Genomic DNA, 13,335 nt, shown 5'->3' on the forward strand with positions numbered 1-13,335 from the left:
GTTTACAGAATTACAGTACATTTCGAGCACAAACTCAATACAAAGACTGTTAACTGTGAGTGGACGACCCAATTAAGCATTACACTTTACAAGAGGGTCCACCATGTTCAATTCATCAAAACACGTCATCAAAGAAGACACACGTAAACGATCATATATTCATATTGCCCAGGGCACAGGTCTCCACCAGGGTCCAGGAGGATAGGAGAGTGTGATGTTTGGCAAAATGTAAACATGTTTGTTTGGGTTTGTGTGCGTGTGAGACGCAACTTGGCCTGTTGTAGCGCCACCATGAGGCTGATTTGAAAACTGTCAAGAGCATTTCTTCCTCAGCCTATAGTGGGAATAGGCATGCACCGCCGTGGATATGCACGGCTTGGGATATCCGTGGATATGCTCCTGAGGAGGAGGATTGTAAAAACGACTTATAAATCCTAAAGCCTTTTTTATACTTTACTGTGCAACACGGTCCTATGCTGGAAAATAGCAGATATGCAAACTCACAGCACATCTCATTCAAGACACTGAACTTGCAGATCTGCCATTTTTGCCATCCAAATGCATTATGGTTAAATGGGCCCTAAGAGATGCAGAAATTAACTAGAAAAAGTGCCCTTTATTAGAGAAATAGAAACAGCACGACTCACGAGTGGTCATACACTTGGTCTACTCTAAAAGGATAACTCAAAAAAGTCATGAGGACTTGAGGACCAGTCAAGGGGCAGCCTTGGGCCACGACAAGGATTGATGACAATTTATTACTAGAAAGGCCCAATTCTGGGCAATTTAAGCTTTGAGTCTTGCATAAGTAGGCTACAGTATGATGATGTATTGACCCACATGACTTCACAGGGACCCTAAAAGGTTTGTATGGAATAAATAAATAATACATTCGGGCAATTACCAATTACTATATGTAGGCTACATAAGTTAATGCTCGAATATGCAGGCCCCTCAGCTTATACAGTACAAAAAACCCTCCTGTAGGGTCCTTTAAGACTACTCAGCTGGCAATGGCACAGCTGAAGTGCAACTTTTGCCCCCCTTAATTTGATCCTTGGTCAGCAGTAGCAGCACACTGGCATCAGGGTGTGTGATATATTTGAGAATCCATCAACGTTCAGTTTCAACCATGAATTGTGCCGTCAATTATTATGACAGTAGAAATCCCCAGCTCACTTTCTATCCACAGTGAGCGACATGAAATGTAGGTCAACTTTAGATAACTTGCTACTTTATTTAACAGAAAGGTTAGATTAGACAAATTATGTTTCCATCAAAGGAATGAGTTTAACAGTTTTCCAAAGCAGTAGTACAACTAAAACAATTTACTGAAAAACAATGCTTTATGTCTGTTTGATAACAGCATGGTCTCTTGGTTCTCTTAAAATGCTAAATGTGGTCCATTTACCCACTACTATCAAGTGCAATTGTGCATACCGTTCTTTAATGAGAATATACAGTTAGTTAGTCACATACATAGTAATAATTATACAATTAAAGAAGTCTTCAAACAGGTTCCTTGAACGTCTTGTATGTAAACTAAAGCACAGTGGTGGACAGATTTTGAGTGAAACAACTTCAGCTCATGCAGCAGCTTTCTGCCTATTGTGTTTGGCAAACCACTCATCACTTTTATCCTCCGCCATTGCCTACAAAAATAGAGAACAGCAAAGTGAAAATTCATGTTACATTTTTCAATATAGAAAACTACTGGAGAAATACCAACCTTATCGAGCAAAGCATTTCCATTGGTATCCAGCATGGATAGCTGCCTGAAAGCCTCATCTCCCACAAAGCAAATCTCATGGCCGTCCTACACCAAACATTTCACAATTAACTTTATATACAACAGTCTTCCCCCCATTAATCAATGCAGCTCTGATTTAAAAAAATCTGATATATTTTTTACCTCTGCAAAGGCGAGTGTGCAATTGTTCAATAGAAAGGGCTTTTATAATATAATTGCCAAGTAGCCTTGGTCCTGAGCTTGAACGTAGGCTACTTAAAGTTGCGTTGTGTACTAGAGTTGGCATGGAATGAGCGTGGATGTTCAATTATACCAGGCGACACCAGGCAAATCGCTTGGGAAAGCCGCGATCCGCACAAATTAAGCCATTACGCAACTTTTGGTGAATGACATGCACGTGAGATTGATCGGACGGATTAATACGCTCTCATTGCGCACTTTATTTACACGCTTGTAAAATTCCTTTGTGAATCTGGCCCAATATTGGCAAATGGTTGAAAGAGCTTTCTATTATGTCCTTTGGAACCAATTGTCTTTAAAAAATGATATGGTCACTAGTCAGAGAAGTTGATTGTATGATGAGAAACTATGGACATTGTAATTTGTAGTTAATAGAGAAACTTGCTTTCATGAAATCTTTTGCCGATTTTGTTTTTCTGTAGTATTAGGCAGTTTTGCCTTGTTTTGACATGTTATAATGTTGAATGTGATTTATTTTCGTCTGCTTATTTGAAAATAAAGAAAATGTAAACACACACGAATGAATTGAAAATGGTGGACCCTCTTGTAAACAAGTGTAATGCTTTATGGTGTCGTACTGTACTGTAATTCTGCAAACTGTTAATACATACTTCAATCAATCAAAACGCTATACGTAATTACAGCATTAGTTAATCCACTTACTGGGTCAGCCAAAATAACCACTTCTACTGTAGCCTTTCCTGGGGTATCCAAGCTGACTAATGGCGTCAGGATTTTCTGATTCTCCTTTTTCATCACAGCCTCAAGGCCTGGCATCTAAGAAATGTAATTCATCATCATCATCATACTGTATTTGTGCAAGCTTGAAATTGTCGGTGTAACCACACTTGCAATTTCCAAGAATTGTGCCTTTCTAGTTCCTAATCGTAATTACTTTGTAAGATATGATCTAATCTTACCTGCTCTCGCGGACAAGAGAATGCGATTCTTCCAAAAGCTGTTCCATGATCAACAGTCTCACCAATATCATGAAGCTCTAGCTTGCACTGCATAAAAGAAAGCACGCACGCAAAATAAATGGTAAATGGTACATAGCAACTTTATCCAAGGCGCTTTACATAGAGTGTGCATTACATCGTGCATTACATTCACCCATTCACACACACATTCATACACCGCAGAAGCCATGCAAGGTACCAACCAGCACATCTGGAGCAATTTGGGGTTCAGTGTCTTGCCCAAGGACACTTCGACATGTAGACAGGAGGTAATAACAGCGCCTTGCAATGGGATGATTTCTAGGTAGTTCTAGGTATCGGGTGACTATTTTGACTTTTGACTCACCTGACTGTCTGAAAATCCCATCAGCACTGTTTTCTTCTCATCATTCATATCCATTACCTTCATTCCCAAAAGGGAAGCCCAGTAGTGTGTGGATTTCTGGAGATCTGACACTGCGAGACAAACCTTTTGCACTGGGTCTGGAAACAGGACAAGAGAGAGCTATTCAACATATCCTGCTACCCTAATAGACAGGGGTACATGAGCACCTGGCCGTTCATTCGTGCTCTATCTCCGACCAAGCCACACTTCCACCACACATCTCTCTATGCAAAATAAAACCTGCACACTCCCACAAAAGACATAGACTACATTGCATTCGCCAAAAATGTCTTCTTTACTGTTTAAATATTACTTTTCTGAAACACGCTATTCTTGCTCAACCTCAACAGCCTACGTCAGAATCGTCATGTTGGCGTCTACTACGCCAACTACGTTCACTTAATGGGGCCAGTCCTTCACAGTGACACACGCGTTAGATGAACCACGCGACCGGGATGGTTTCTACCCCTCAATGTCGTGCCTACTCTACACTGCCATCCCAAGTCCCCTCCCCCTTTCACTGCTCCTGTGTGTGACCTGTGAACTACTCTCTGACTGCACTGTGGCTTGATTTATATGTGCGAGGTTGAAATGTAATGCACATAAATTAATTATAGGTCCAGCAAGCAAATCATGATTGTCTGTTTGTGCTCAATAGGTCACCATCACATTCCGATTTTAGGTGTTGTGTTTTCTATGACATTTATTTGGGCCAGTAGTTTCATATCTATCCTTTTTCCGACCAACACAGAACATGCTAACGGTGTTAGCGCGTTAGCATCCATCTTGCTTTTGATTTATATGTGCGAGGTGGAAATGTAATGCACATAAATTAATTATAGGTCCAGCAAGCAAATCATGATTGTCTGTTTGTGCTCAATAGGTCACCATCACATTCCGATTTTAGGTGTTGTGTTTTGTATGACACTTTGGCCAGTAGTTTCATATCTATCCTTTTTCCTTTGACCAACACAGACCATGCTAACGGTGTTAGCGCGTTAGCATCACACAGCTTACAGCGTCAGTGTTGCATGAATACTTTCAACCATGACAATGCCGACTACTTTTGCTACACACACTTCCCAAGGATTATGGAGATGTCTTTATTTTTTTTTTAAGGTTGAGAAATGAAATAATTATGGTCGTTTCTAATCTCAGCATTTCACAAGAGAAAGACGTGGATGCCTTTCGCTGCGCTGTTGGCGTTGCCATGTCTCATAGAAACAAGTAAATAGGTCTTTAAAAAGAATCCCAAAACAAGCGCATATAACAGGGGTCTGTAACCTATTTTAAATGAAGTGCCATGTTTTTATTTTCTAGATAGTGAGTCAGCCACAAGCTCACATCACAACAATAATCCATGTAATAATCACAATAACAATACTAATAATAATAATCATAATAATCCTGCTACCCTAATAGACAGGGGTACATAAGCACATGGCCGTTTATCCAACAGCTTTCTCCGACCCAACCACACTTTCACCACACATCTCTATATGCAAAATAAATTCGGCACACTCCCAGAATACATATAGGCTACATTTCATTGAAAGAAATGTCTTAATTACTGAATAAATATTACTTTTGTCAACCACGCCATTGTTGCTCAACATCACCAGCCTACGTCAGAATCGTCATGTTGGCGTCTACTACGCCAACTACGTTCACTTATTGGGGCCAGTCCTTCACAGTGACACACGCGTTAGATGAACCACGCGACCGGGATGGTTTCTACCCCTCAATGTCGTGCATTTGCTGCGCCCTTCTAATGCTGCGCCACGCCTACTCTATACTGCTCCATGCGACTCGAACAGCGTCAGCAGCAGCAGCCTCCGTCAGAAAGGCTGCCCACAGCACTGCACAGCCCCACACCCAAATGAATCGAATGAATGAATAAGGCGCTTATATCGCTATTGCTCAGTGGATGGGACATTTACATTAAAAGCAATCGGATGGACGCGTGGATAACGGCATGGTTGTGTGCAATCGGAGGGAAAGCTTCCATAATCCATATAGCTTCCATGCTAGCTGCTTCAGACACAGGGGAGGGGAGGGAGAAATAGTGCGAAATAGCGCTTATGCAACAATTACCCTAAAACACAAACACCTCAACTCGATGTCATTGTGAATAAGAATTTCGAGCGAAATAATAATTTTTGGAAGGACACTTTCACCCAGTATGAAGCTAAATGTGGAAGCCGTGTGTGTCACACCAAAACGGCTGACCTATAGAATCCTGTAACCAGCCTCTCGCACTGCCTGCGAGTTGGCTCCGTCTAAGGCTCCGTCTTATGAGCAAATTTAGAACTTCCGGTCTGACAGCTAGCAGATTTAAGACATCCGGTTGCTTTCAGAATAAAATAAGATTATTTAATTCGTTAATTAAATAATTTTTACATTACATTATTAGTATTATTATTACATTACAGTTATTGTAAAGACACACATTATGTTTCTGTGTAAAAATAAGTAATTAAATAACATAAAAAAGTTATCTAAATGGATAAATGCTATTCACTGGAGTGCATGGACTTTATAAAGTGGACACTGGACAAAAGACGGCTCCGCCAGGCAACTATCTGGACATACCCACGCGTTTGGGAAGATGTCCTCTACCACCCCACAGTCTCCGCTAAGCGGGAGAGGTGTAAAATTCACAGCAGCAGAGCTTCTACTGGGGTCAATGCAAAAAAATGTACCGTTTCCGGACCCAGAATGGACACTGGACAAAGAGGCCTCCGCGAGGCAACTATCTGGACATACCCACGCGTCCGGGGAGATGTCCTCTACCACCCCACAGTCTCCGCTAAGCGGGAGAGGTGTAAAATTCAGAGCAGCAGACCTTCTATTGGGGTCAACACTCAAAAAAGTGCCGTTTCCAGACCCAGAATGGACACTGGACAAAGAGGCCTCCGCGAGGCAACTATCTGGACATACCCACGCGTCCGGGGAGATGTCCTCTACCACCCCACAGTCTCCGCTAAGCGAGAGAGGTGTAAAATTCAGAGCAGCAGAGCTTCTACTGGGGTCAATGCAAAATAAATTACCGTTTCCGGACCCAGACTGGACACTGGACAAAAGACGGCTCCGCGAGGCAACTATCTGGACATACCCACGCGTCCGGGGAGATGTCCTCTACCACCCCACAGTCTCCGCTAAGCGGGAGAGGTGTAAAATTCAGAGCAGCAGACCTTCTATTGGGGTCAACACTCAAAAAAGTGCCGTTTCCAGACCCAGAATGGACACTGGACAAAGAGGCCTCCGCGAGGCAACTATCTGGACATACCCACGCGTCCGGGGAGATGTCCTCTACCACCCCACAGTCTCCGCTAAGCGAGTAAATGGGTGCTTATATTTCTATGTGAAATGTGGTGATGCTGGCATCACAATAGATGCCAGCATCACGCTGCCTCCGTCTAATAAGCACATTTACAACTTCCTGTTTGGAAACCGAAACAGATGCTTCTGACATTTGCCTGTGCGTGCTTAATCGTTGTACTTCTGAACACATTTCCCAAATCTCAGTGATTTATCCACACATCGCTCTGTGTGTGTGTGTGTGTGTGTGTGTGTGTGTGTGTGTGTGTGTGTGTGTGTGTGTGTCGCGTCGCCCTCCAGCTGCAATTGCGAGTGTGCGCTGTGTGCAGGGCACACTACTGAGTTTAAAACCACAGCTGAAACATGAAGTGGAGTCTGTCAATTCCCGCAATTTCCTTCTTCCCATATTGCGCTGCAACGACACTAGGATTGAGCCCCCCGAAGGGGGGCGAAATTCTAGTAACAATCAAAATAGAAATCCTGACATATTATTTAGCAGATGCTCTTTTCCAGAGAACAAAGTGTAAAATCAGAGGAATAGAAAGGGTAGGTGGTCAAGTAAACAGAGTGCCATGCTTCAAAGTAACTAGGATAGCAGGTAGAGATCCAACCTACCGGTATATTATCTAAATAACATACTATCTAAAATGCAATACCATTATTTAGCATATGTGGACAAGCAAATAGCACATCTTAGCATCAGTAGAGAAGTAACCAACATACATCTGGACAACACAAGTAGCATATACCTAAATACAATAGGCAACCAATAAGTTCTGGTATAAATGTATTCATAATTGAAGAGGTGAGTTTCAAGACTGTGCTGGAAGAAGGGGAGTCTTCCGTTTATAAATACATAATAATAAGTGAATAATCTATTGCGTCCTGCAAACAGCACAAATTAGAATGGAGAGTTTGGAGACCTGAAAAAAATGACTATTCTTAAACTGGGGCATATTCTGCAAACTGGGTCAGGGACAGTGTCCCCCTTTTTAAGGCACACAGGTCTTGATTGCTTGAACTGACTTGTAGCAATCTCAGTAATGCTGTAATATGGATATTTCTGGTGTTGAGTCTCTGACACTTATTCAGTTTATTTCACAACATAAATTGCCCAAGACTCACCATTAGGAGGCTGTTCTTTGTCAACCAGATAGAAGCGATATCCTCCCGGTGCTTCAGTCAGATAGAGTCCTTCTCCTACTTCAGTGAGAGGCCAACCTAATTTCTTAGCATTGCTTACAGCTTGACTTGATTGTAAAGTAAGCCCCTGAAAGAAGAAATGTCAGATCCTTTTTTTGTAGATAGACTTGGACAACACTTTGCATACCACTGGTGTGTCGTGTATTGTAACATTACATTTCCTGTACAGTATAGCTATATACTCACCATGAAATCATTGCCAAGACGATACTCTCCCACTCCATAATTATATGTCAGTTCAGCAACAAAATGGTCATCCTCAGCCCCGAAACCAACCATTGTCTTACTCCATTTTCCATCATAAGGACTGCATTACAGACATGACAAGACAAAATAAGTATTTAATTCAAATTCACAAGTCTGTTACAGTGATCATATACCCTTGCGGTACCCAGACTTTAATTTTGCATTCAGCTCAGTGATCATGATCAATCATAGCTAGTTTACCCATTACAGGCTGCTTTGCATCCTTCTTCAAACTCCTCATGGCGTAAAATCTGAAATGGTTTAATAAGGGGCAATTAAAAATAACTCAATTCATAATTCATACTGTCCACATTTATAATTAATTTGTAGCCTATTGTAGTGTATACAATACCATGCAACAAAACCTGCGAATCTTGTTGTAGCCTACGCTATGAAAACATTAACAATGTGGCATTTTGCAAATATGATATGATACGAGTCATAATGAGTGTTTAAGCTAACCATCAATGAGACATATGTCCATATGCATATTAACAGTATTAACTCATATGGGGGTAGGCGGGTAGCCTAAATAATGTTATCTGTCCACTTGGGACATTTACCTTCATGCCAAGTACATCTCGGTAAAAGGTGGCTGTTTTGCTTCTGTCGCCAACTTTAAAAACGAAATGCAATGCTCTTCGCAAAGCCATAGTTCTCTCAACTACCGGTAGTTTGATTCCGCTTACTATCGCAGATTCATCGAAATATGTCACCTATATAATTGTGTGACTCCACAGGGCGCTGTTCTGCAATTTCGGTAGAGCAACTTACTAGAGAAAATCTGTTGACTGCTCTGGTGAAAGAACATGAATTTGTCGAGAGTCACACAACTCTACAGGTCACTGATTTCTGCACGACACGGGCAGAAACAGAAACGTACGATTGAGCATCCTTGAATATCGATTTATCTGTGCTCAGCTCACCACTAGTACAGTTATTTGTGACTGCAAAACCTTTTACTATTAACGTCAAAAGGTGTATTTATCGGTCAGTGACATCACGACCGGCAGAGACATGACAATGTCATCATGAGTCATGACTCATGACATCATGCCAATGCAAACTCCATGATATACGGAGATCCAGCTAAGATATAAAGGTTGGCCGTCACGAAAACAAAAAGGAATGAAATTTAGGGTGGCCTAGGCGGCCGTCCCCCTGAGTCAGCGAACCACTTATAAATAGCTAACCGCGTGAATACCAAGTTTTCAACCTCGGAGGAAAACTAAATATCTATTTACCTTCTGGAATCAGATCATCGACCTCCAGCACCCACCAGAAGAGAAAGTCCAGAAACTTTTAAGTTACAACCCAAATATGGTCTCTATAGATGCATTGCGCATTTGCGCTCTTTAGATCCATACTTTCATAATCACCAGGGTTGACATCTCGGTTTAAATTCGTATCGGACACAACTGCGGGTCCTACAAACCAGTCACTTTTGATTACTAAATAAAATGTATGCCTATCATAATAATTATTAAACATTTGCAGTTTGCACACTCAGTACAGTGGGGGCGGTATAGCAGCACGAGACCGTTTCCATGAAGAAGTAGAGAGAGAAATCGTCAATCAAAGATGGCGGCTTACATGAGAAGCATGTTTACCCTACTCTCATTAGAACGAAATGTGTTACTCAAGATAAGGAGCAATCACGCTGTTGAAGCAAAGAGGTACGTGCGTGGGTTGAGAAGGAAACCTGTGAAAATACTGTTTCCTGACAGCAAGAAAGATAAACTCCAACCGCAGACAATTGTACACAGCAGCATCAAGGAGGTCAAGAACTTCAAGAAGAATGCTGATCATCAAAGTGCCTTCACCCAATCCCAGTCACGGGGAAGTGGCAACAATGTCTCCACTGGGACACAGGAGAGAAGTGGCAACAATGCCTCGCAGACAGTTGCACATCAAAGTATCTTCGCCCAGTCACGGGGAAGTGGCATCAATGTCTCCAAGTCTGGGACACAGGAGAGAAGTGGCAACAATGTCTCCAAGTCTGGGACACGGGAGAGAAGTGGCAACAATGTCTCCAAGTCTGGGACACAGGAGAGAAGTGGAAACAATGTCTCCTCCAAGTCTGGGACACAGGAGAGAAGTGGCAGTGGAGCACAAGGACGTGCAGCTAAAGTATCAGATTTACAAGTCATCACAAATGACGAAGTCGAAGGACTCCGTTTCGAAAGGGCTTTGCCTGGGGATAAAAGGCTGTCGTAAGTTCTAACCGTTTTTGCGCTTAGTAGGCCTACTGTATTTGTAATTGTATACCATTAATCGTTTGCTTAGCAGACATTGAATTGAAGTATACTTTCCTGCAACCGGCATTGGTGTTAATCGACCAAATGTCCAAATTCCTCTTCCTACCACTCTCATCCAATCCAAATTGTACACACACACACACACACACACACACACACACACACACACATTCTAGATTGCATCTTAACATTTGAAAGGGTATAGAAATGGCCAGGCACCTTGGCTAGTAATACAGTGTGCCGTGGGTTCAAGTCCAGATCCTGACAAACAAAGTCTTCCCCCATCTCTCTCCCCATTTGTGTAGAAATGTAACCAAATAGGTAACCAAAAATAAACAATGAATACCACTGATAGATCTAACACTGATGATTTGACTGTAATCTATATTGAATGCATTTAAGTGCTTAACCTGTCTGTCATCTTCAGGAGGGTGGTGAGTGTTGCCCGTTCCAGGACATTTCGGGAACAACAGGGTAAAATCCTGCTAGAGGGAACACGTTTGATCTGTGATGCCCTTGAGACTGGAGCCAACCCGCAGATGGTGTTCTTCAGCAAAGTGGAACAGCTACATGAGCTACCACTAGATAAGATGAAGAGGGCCACATTTGTCAAAGTCAAATTTGAAGACATAAAGATCTGGTCTGATCTTGTGGCTCCACAAGGGGTAATAGGTAATATGGCCAAATGTAATTGTATTGTTCACTTGTCTTCCATGCATTGTATTTTACTGAACTCCATACCAAAGCCTTTCTTCTTCTTTTAGCCATATTTGCTCGTCCAGACCCTTCACGGCTGAAATTCCCTTTGACAAGCCATTCGGTACCATTGTCCCTGATATGTGACAACATCAGAGACCCAGGCAACCTAGGGACAATTCTGCGATGTGCTGCAGCTGCTGGGTGCCAGGATGTTCTGCTCACCAAGGGTAGGTTAAGTAAAACAACTGGTTCTAATGTCAAATCAACAGCTCACCTGATATGAATGTTTTAGCTATTTAGTACTTTGCCATATCTTTCAGGCTGTGTGGATGCATGGGAGCCTAAAGTGCTGCGTGCAGCGATGGGTGCCCATTTCCGAGTTCCAATCTACCCTAGCCTGGACTGGGAGGATGTTGAAAAGCGACTCCCAAAACAGGTGACTGTCCATGTGGCTGATAACTGCTGTGGAGTCGAGAGGGCTACATTAGCAGCAGATACACAAGCCACAATTTCCAACAAACCCTTGAACTTGAAGGCAGGGGATTATGGCTGGGTAAGCACCAACTCTAATTACAAAAACAGGCAGTATGAAGACGAAGACTCTGACTCTGATTATGAAGACATGCTACGTTCATTTCCAAAATTGGATACCATGTTGTACCATGAGGACTGGGCCAAAAGCCCCTCCGCTCTCGTGATTGGTGGCGAGACGAATGGATTGAGCCTGGAAGCAGTTCAGTTAGCTGGGAAAACAGATGGTCAAAGACTATTTATTCCTGTAGTTCCTGAGGTGGACAGTTTGAATGCAGCTATGGCAGCCAGCATCTTGTTGTTTGAGGGCAGGAGACAGCTATTACATGTAATGCAGAAATCTGTAAAAACAAGGTCAATCTAAAGACTGCAGACAGTTGCTGTAATCCCTGGAAAAAAACTGTAATTTCTTCTGTTCGTTTTTCCCCGCAAAGATACATTAAAAATAAATCCTTTCATGCCAGATTGAATTAAATAGATTGATTTCATTTCATTTCAATTCTGTTTTAATGAAACCATGACTTTTTAAATGAGCAGAACTGGTTTGTTAATTTCTTGGCAAAATGATCTTACTGTGAAATTTCCTGTCTGCATATTTGCCACATTATGTCTCTCAAAACTCCTGCCAGTGTGGCTTGGAAGAACCATATGAATATGGTGTGAGCAAATGGTGTGGGAATGCTAGTAAAACGAATGGGTATATTGTACTACTTGTGAATGGATGTATAATCTGTGGTACACCAAAATATAAACAATGCTTTCCACCTTGTAGGCATGTAACGATATATCTATATTATATCCCGACGATATGTATCGATTTTCTAAAAAAGGGGGGCTAGTGTGTGATATGAAATGTGAGCTGTAATCATATTCACGTGCTTTTGGAGATAAATGAGACTCCATGCAGTCACTTTCAGTAGTAGAGGCCTGCAGAGGGGAGCTGTGTGTCTATGGCTGTGCCCAGGTGATGGTTGTTATGCTTATGTGATGTCTAATAACAGCTAGGTCTTGCCTGGACATTACATTAGCTATGTTTTTCTGTTTCTATTAAAGGTGGTATTTGTTGTAATTGTATCTATTATAATCTGTATTCATTTTAAAGTGCACTGTTGCACTCTGTATTTGTATTTGTTTTTATTCTGTAAAGCACATTGAATTGCCTTGTGTATGAAAGGTGCTATATAAATAAAATTGCCTTGCCTTGCCTATGTTTCTGCACTGTCAAATAGGTCTACATCTATGCTAAGATGCCATCAAAGAACTTTTTTTTACATGTTAACTCGAGCTAGGTTTAAACATGAATGCATGTTTACAGTTGTTGTACAGAAATTAAGTAATTTTACATGAAAAGTAATGCTACTTTTGCAATGTAAGCTTGGGGGTAGATAAATCCTAAAAAATATCGTGAATAATCATATTGTGAGTTGAGTGTATCGTTACATGCTTACCACCTTGCATAGTGTGAGTGTCTTTAAATCTAGTGCATAGACTGAATAATCTGCATTAACAATTGTCCTCCTCAGATGTAATTACTTTTGTCACCACATAGAGGTGCCAGAAACCATACGTCAAGTTGCATATCTTTGGTCTACTGTCCATTGTACAGCTGGATATACAGAAGCCTCCAAAATTAATGGAAAAAGCATGTGGTTGAAAGGGTTTCCATTTCAGCATGGGTTACTTTAAACAACCTGCACAGTAACTAATAAAAATGCAAAGTTTGCTTTTGGTTTTTTTTAAGTG

At 41.6% G+C, this 13,335-nt stretch overlaps 2 protein-coding genes across 2 annotated transcripts; one reads left to right on the top strand and one right to left on the bottom strand.

The window, feature by feature from the left end:
- Positions 1–1,226: 1,226 nt before the first annotated feature.
- Positions 1,227–8,930, bottom strand: glod4 (glyoxalase domain containing 4). The gene is made up of 9 exons (XM_080771724.1): positions 8,668–8,930; positions 8,306–8,355; positions 8,045–8,165; positions 7,781–7,925; positions 3,296–3,432; positions 2,911–2,997; positions 2,654–2,767; positions 1,730–1,816; positions 1,227–1,652 (listed from the first exon to the last, which is right to left on the bottom strand). The coding sequence occupies exons 1-9, from the start codon at positions 8,755–8,757 to the stop codon at positions 1,587–1,589; spliced, it is 897 nt and encodes a 298-aa protein (XP_080627850.1). The 5' UTR covers positions 8,758–8,930; the 3' UTR covers positions 1,227–1,586.
- A 755-nt stretch (positions 8,931–9,685) lies between these two features.
- On the top strand, positions 9,686–12,798 carry mrm3a (mitochondrial rRNA methyltransferase 3a; the record flags this gene model as incomplete). Its single annotated transcript, XM_080771461.1, has 4 exons — positions 9,686–10,317; positions 10,790–11,034; positions 11,127–11,288; positions 11,382–12,798. 4 exons carry the CDS (start codon positions 9,686–9,688, stop codon positions 11,954–11,956), a joined length of 1,614 nt encoding a protein of 537 aa, XP_080627587.1. The 3' UTR covers positions 11,957–12,798.
- Positions 12,799–13,335: the final 537 nt, after the last annotated feature.

Source organism: Protomyctophum bolini (genome assembly GCF_963924005.1).
Source record: "Protomyctophum bolini genome assembly, chromosome: 9".
NCBI classification, from domain to species: Eukaryota; Metazoa; Chordata; class Actinopteri; order Myctophiformes; family Myctophidae; genus Protomyctophum; species Protomyctophum bolini.

Excerpts from the sequence above, each read along its gene's own strand:
- glod4 (XM_080771724.1), bottom strand. The coding sequence starts at position 8,757 with ATGGCTTTGCGAAGAGCATTGCATTTCGTTTTTAAAGTTGGCGACAGA. Across the intron at positions 3,433-7,780 it reads CAAAGAACAGCCTCCTAATG|ACCCAGTGCAAAAGGTTTGT; the intron begins GTGAGTCTTGGG and ends TCCTGTTTCCAG. Across the intron at positions 2,768-2,910 it reads TCTCTTGTCCGCGAGAGCAG|ATGCCAGGCCTTGAGGCTGT; the intron begins GTAAGATTAGAT and ends TACATTTCTTAG.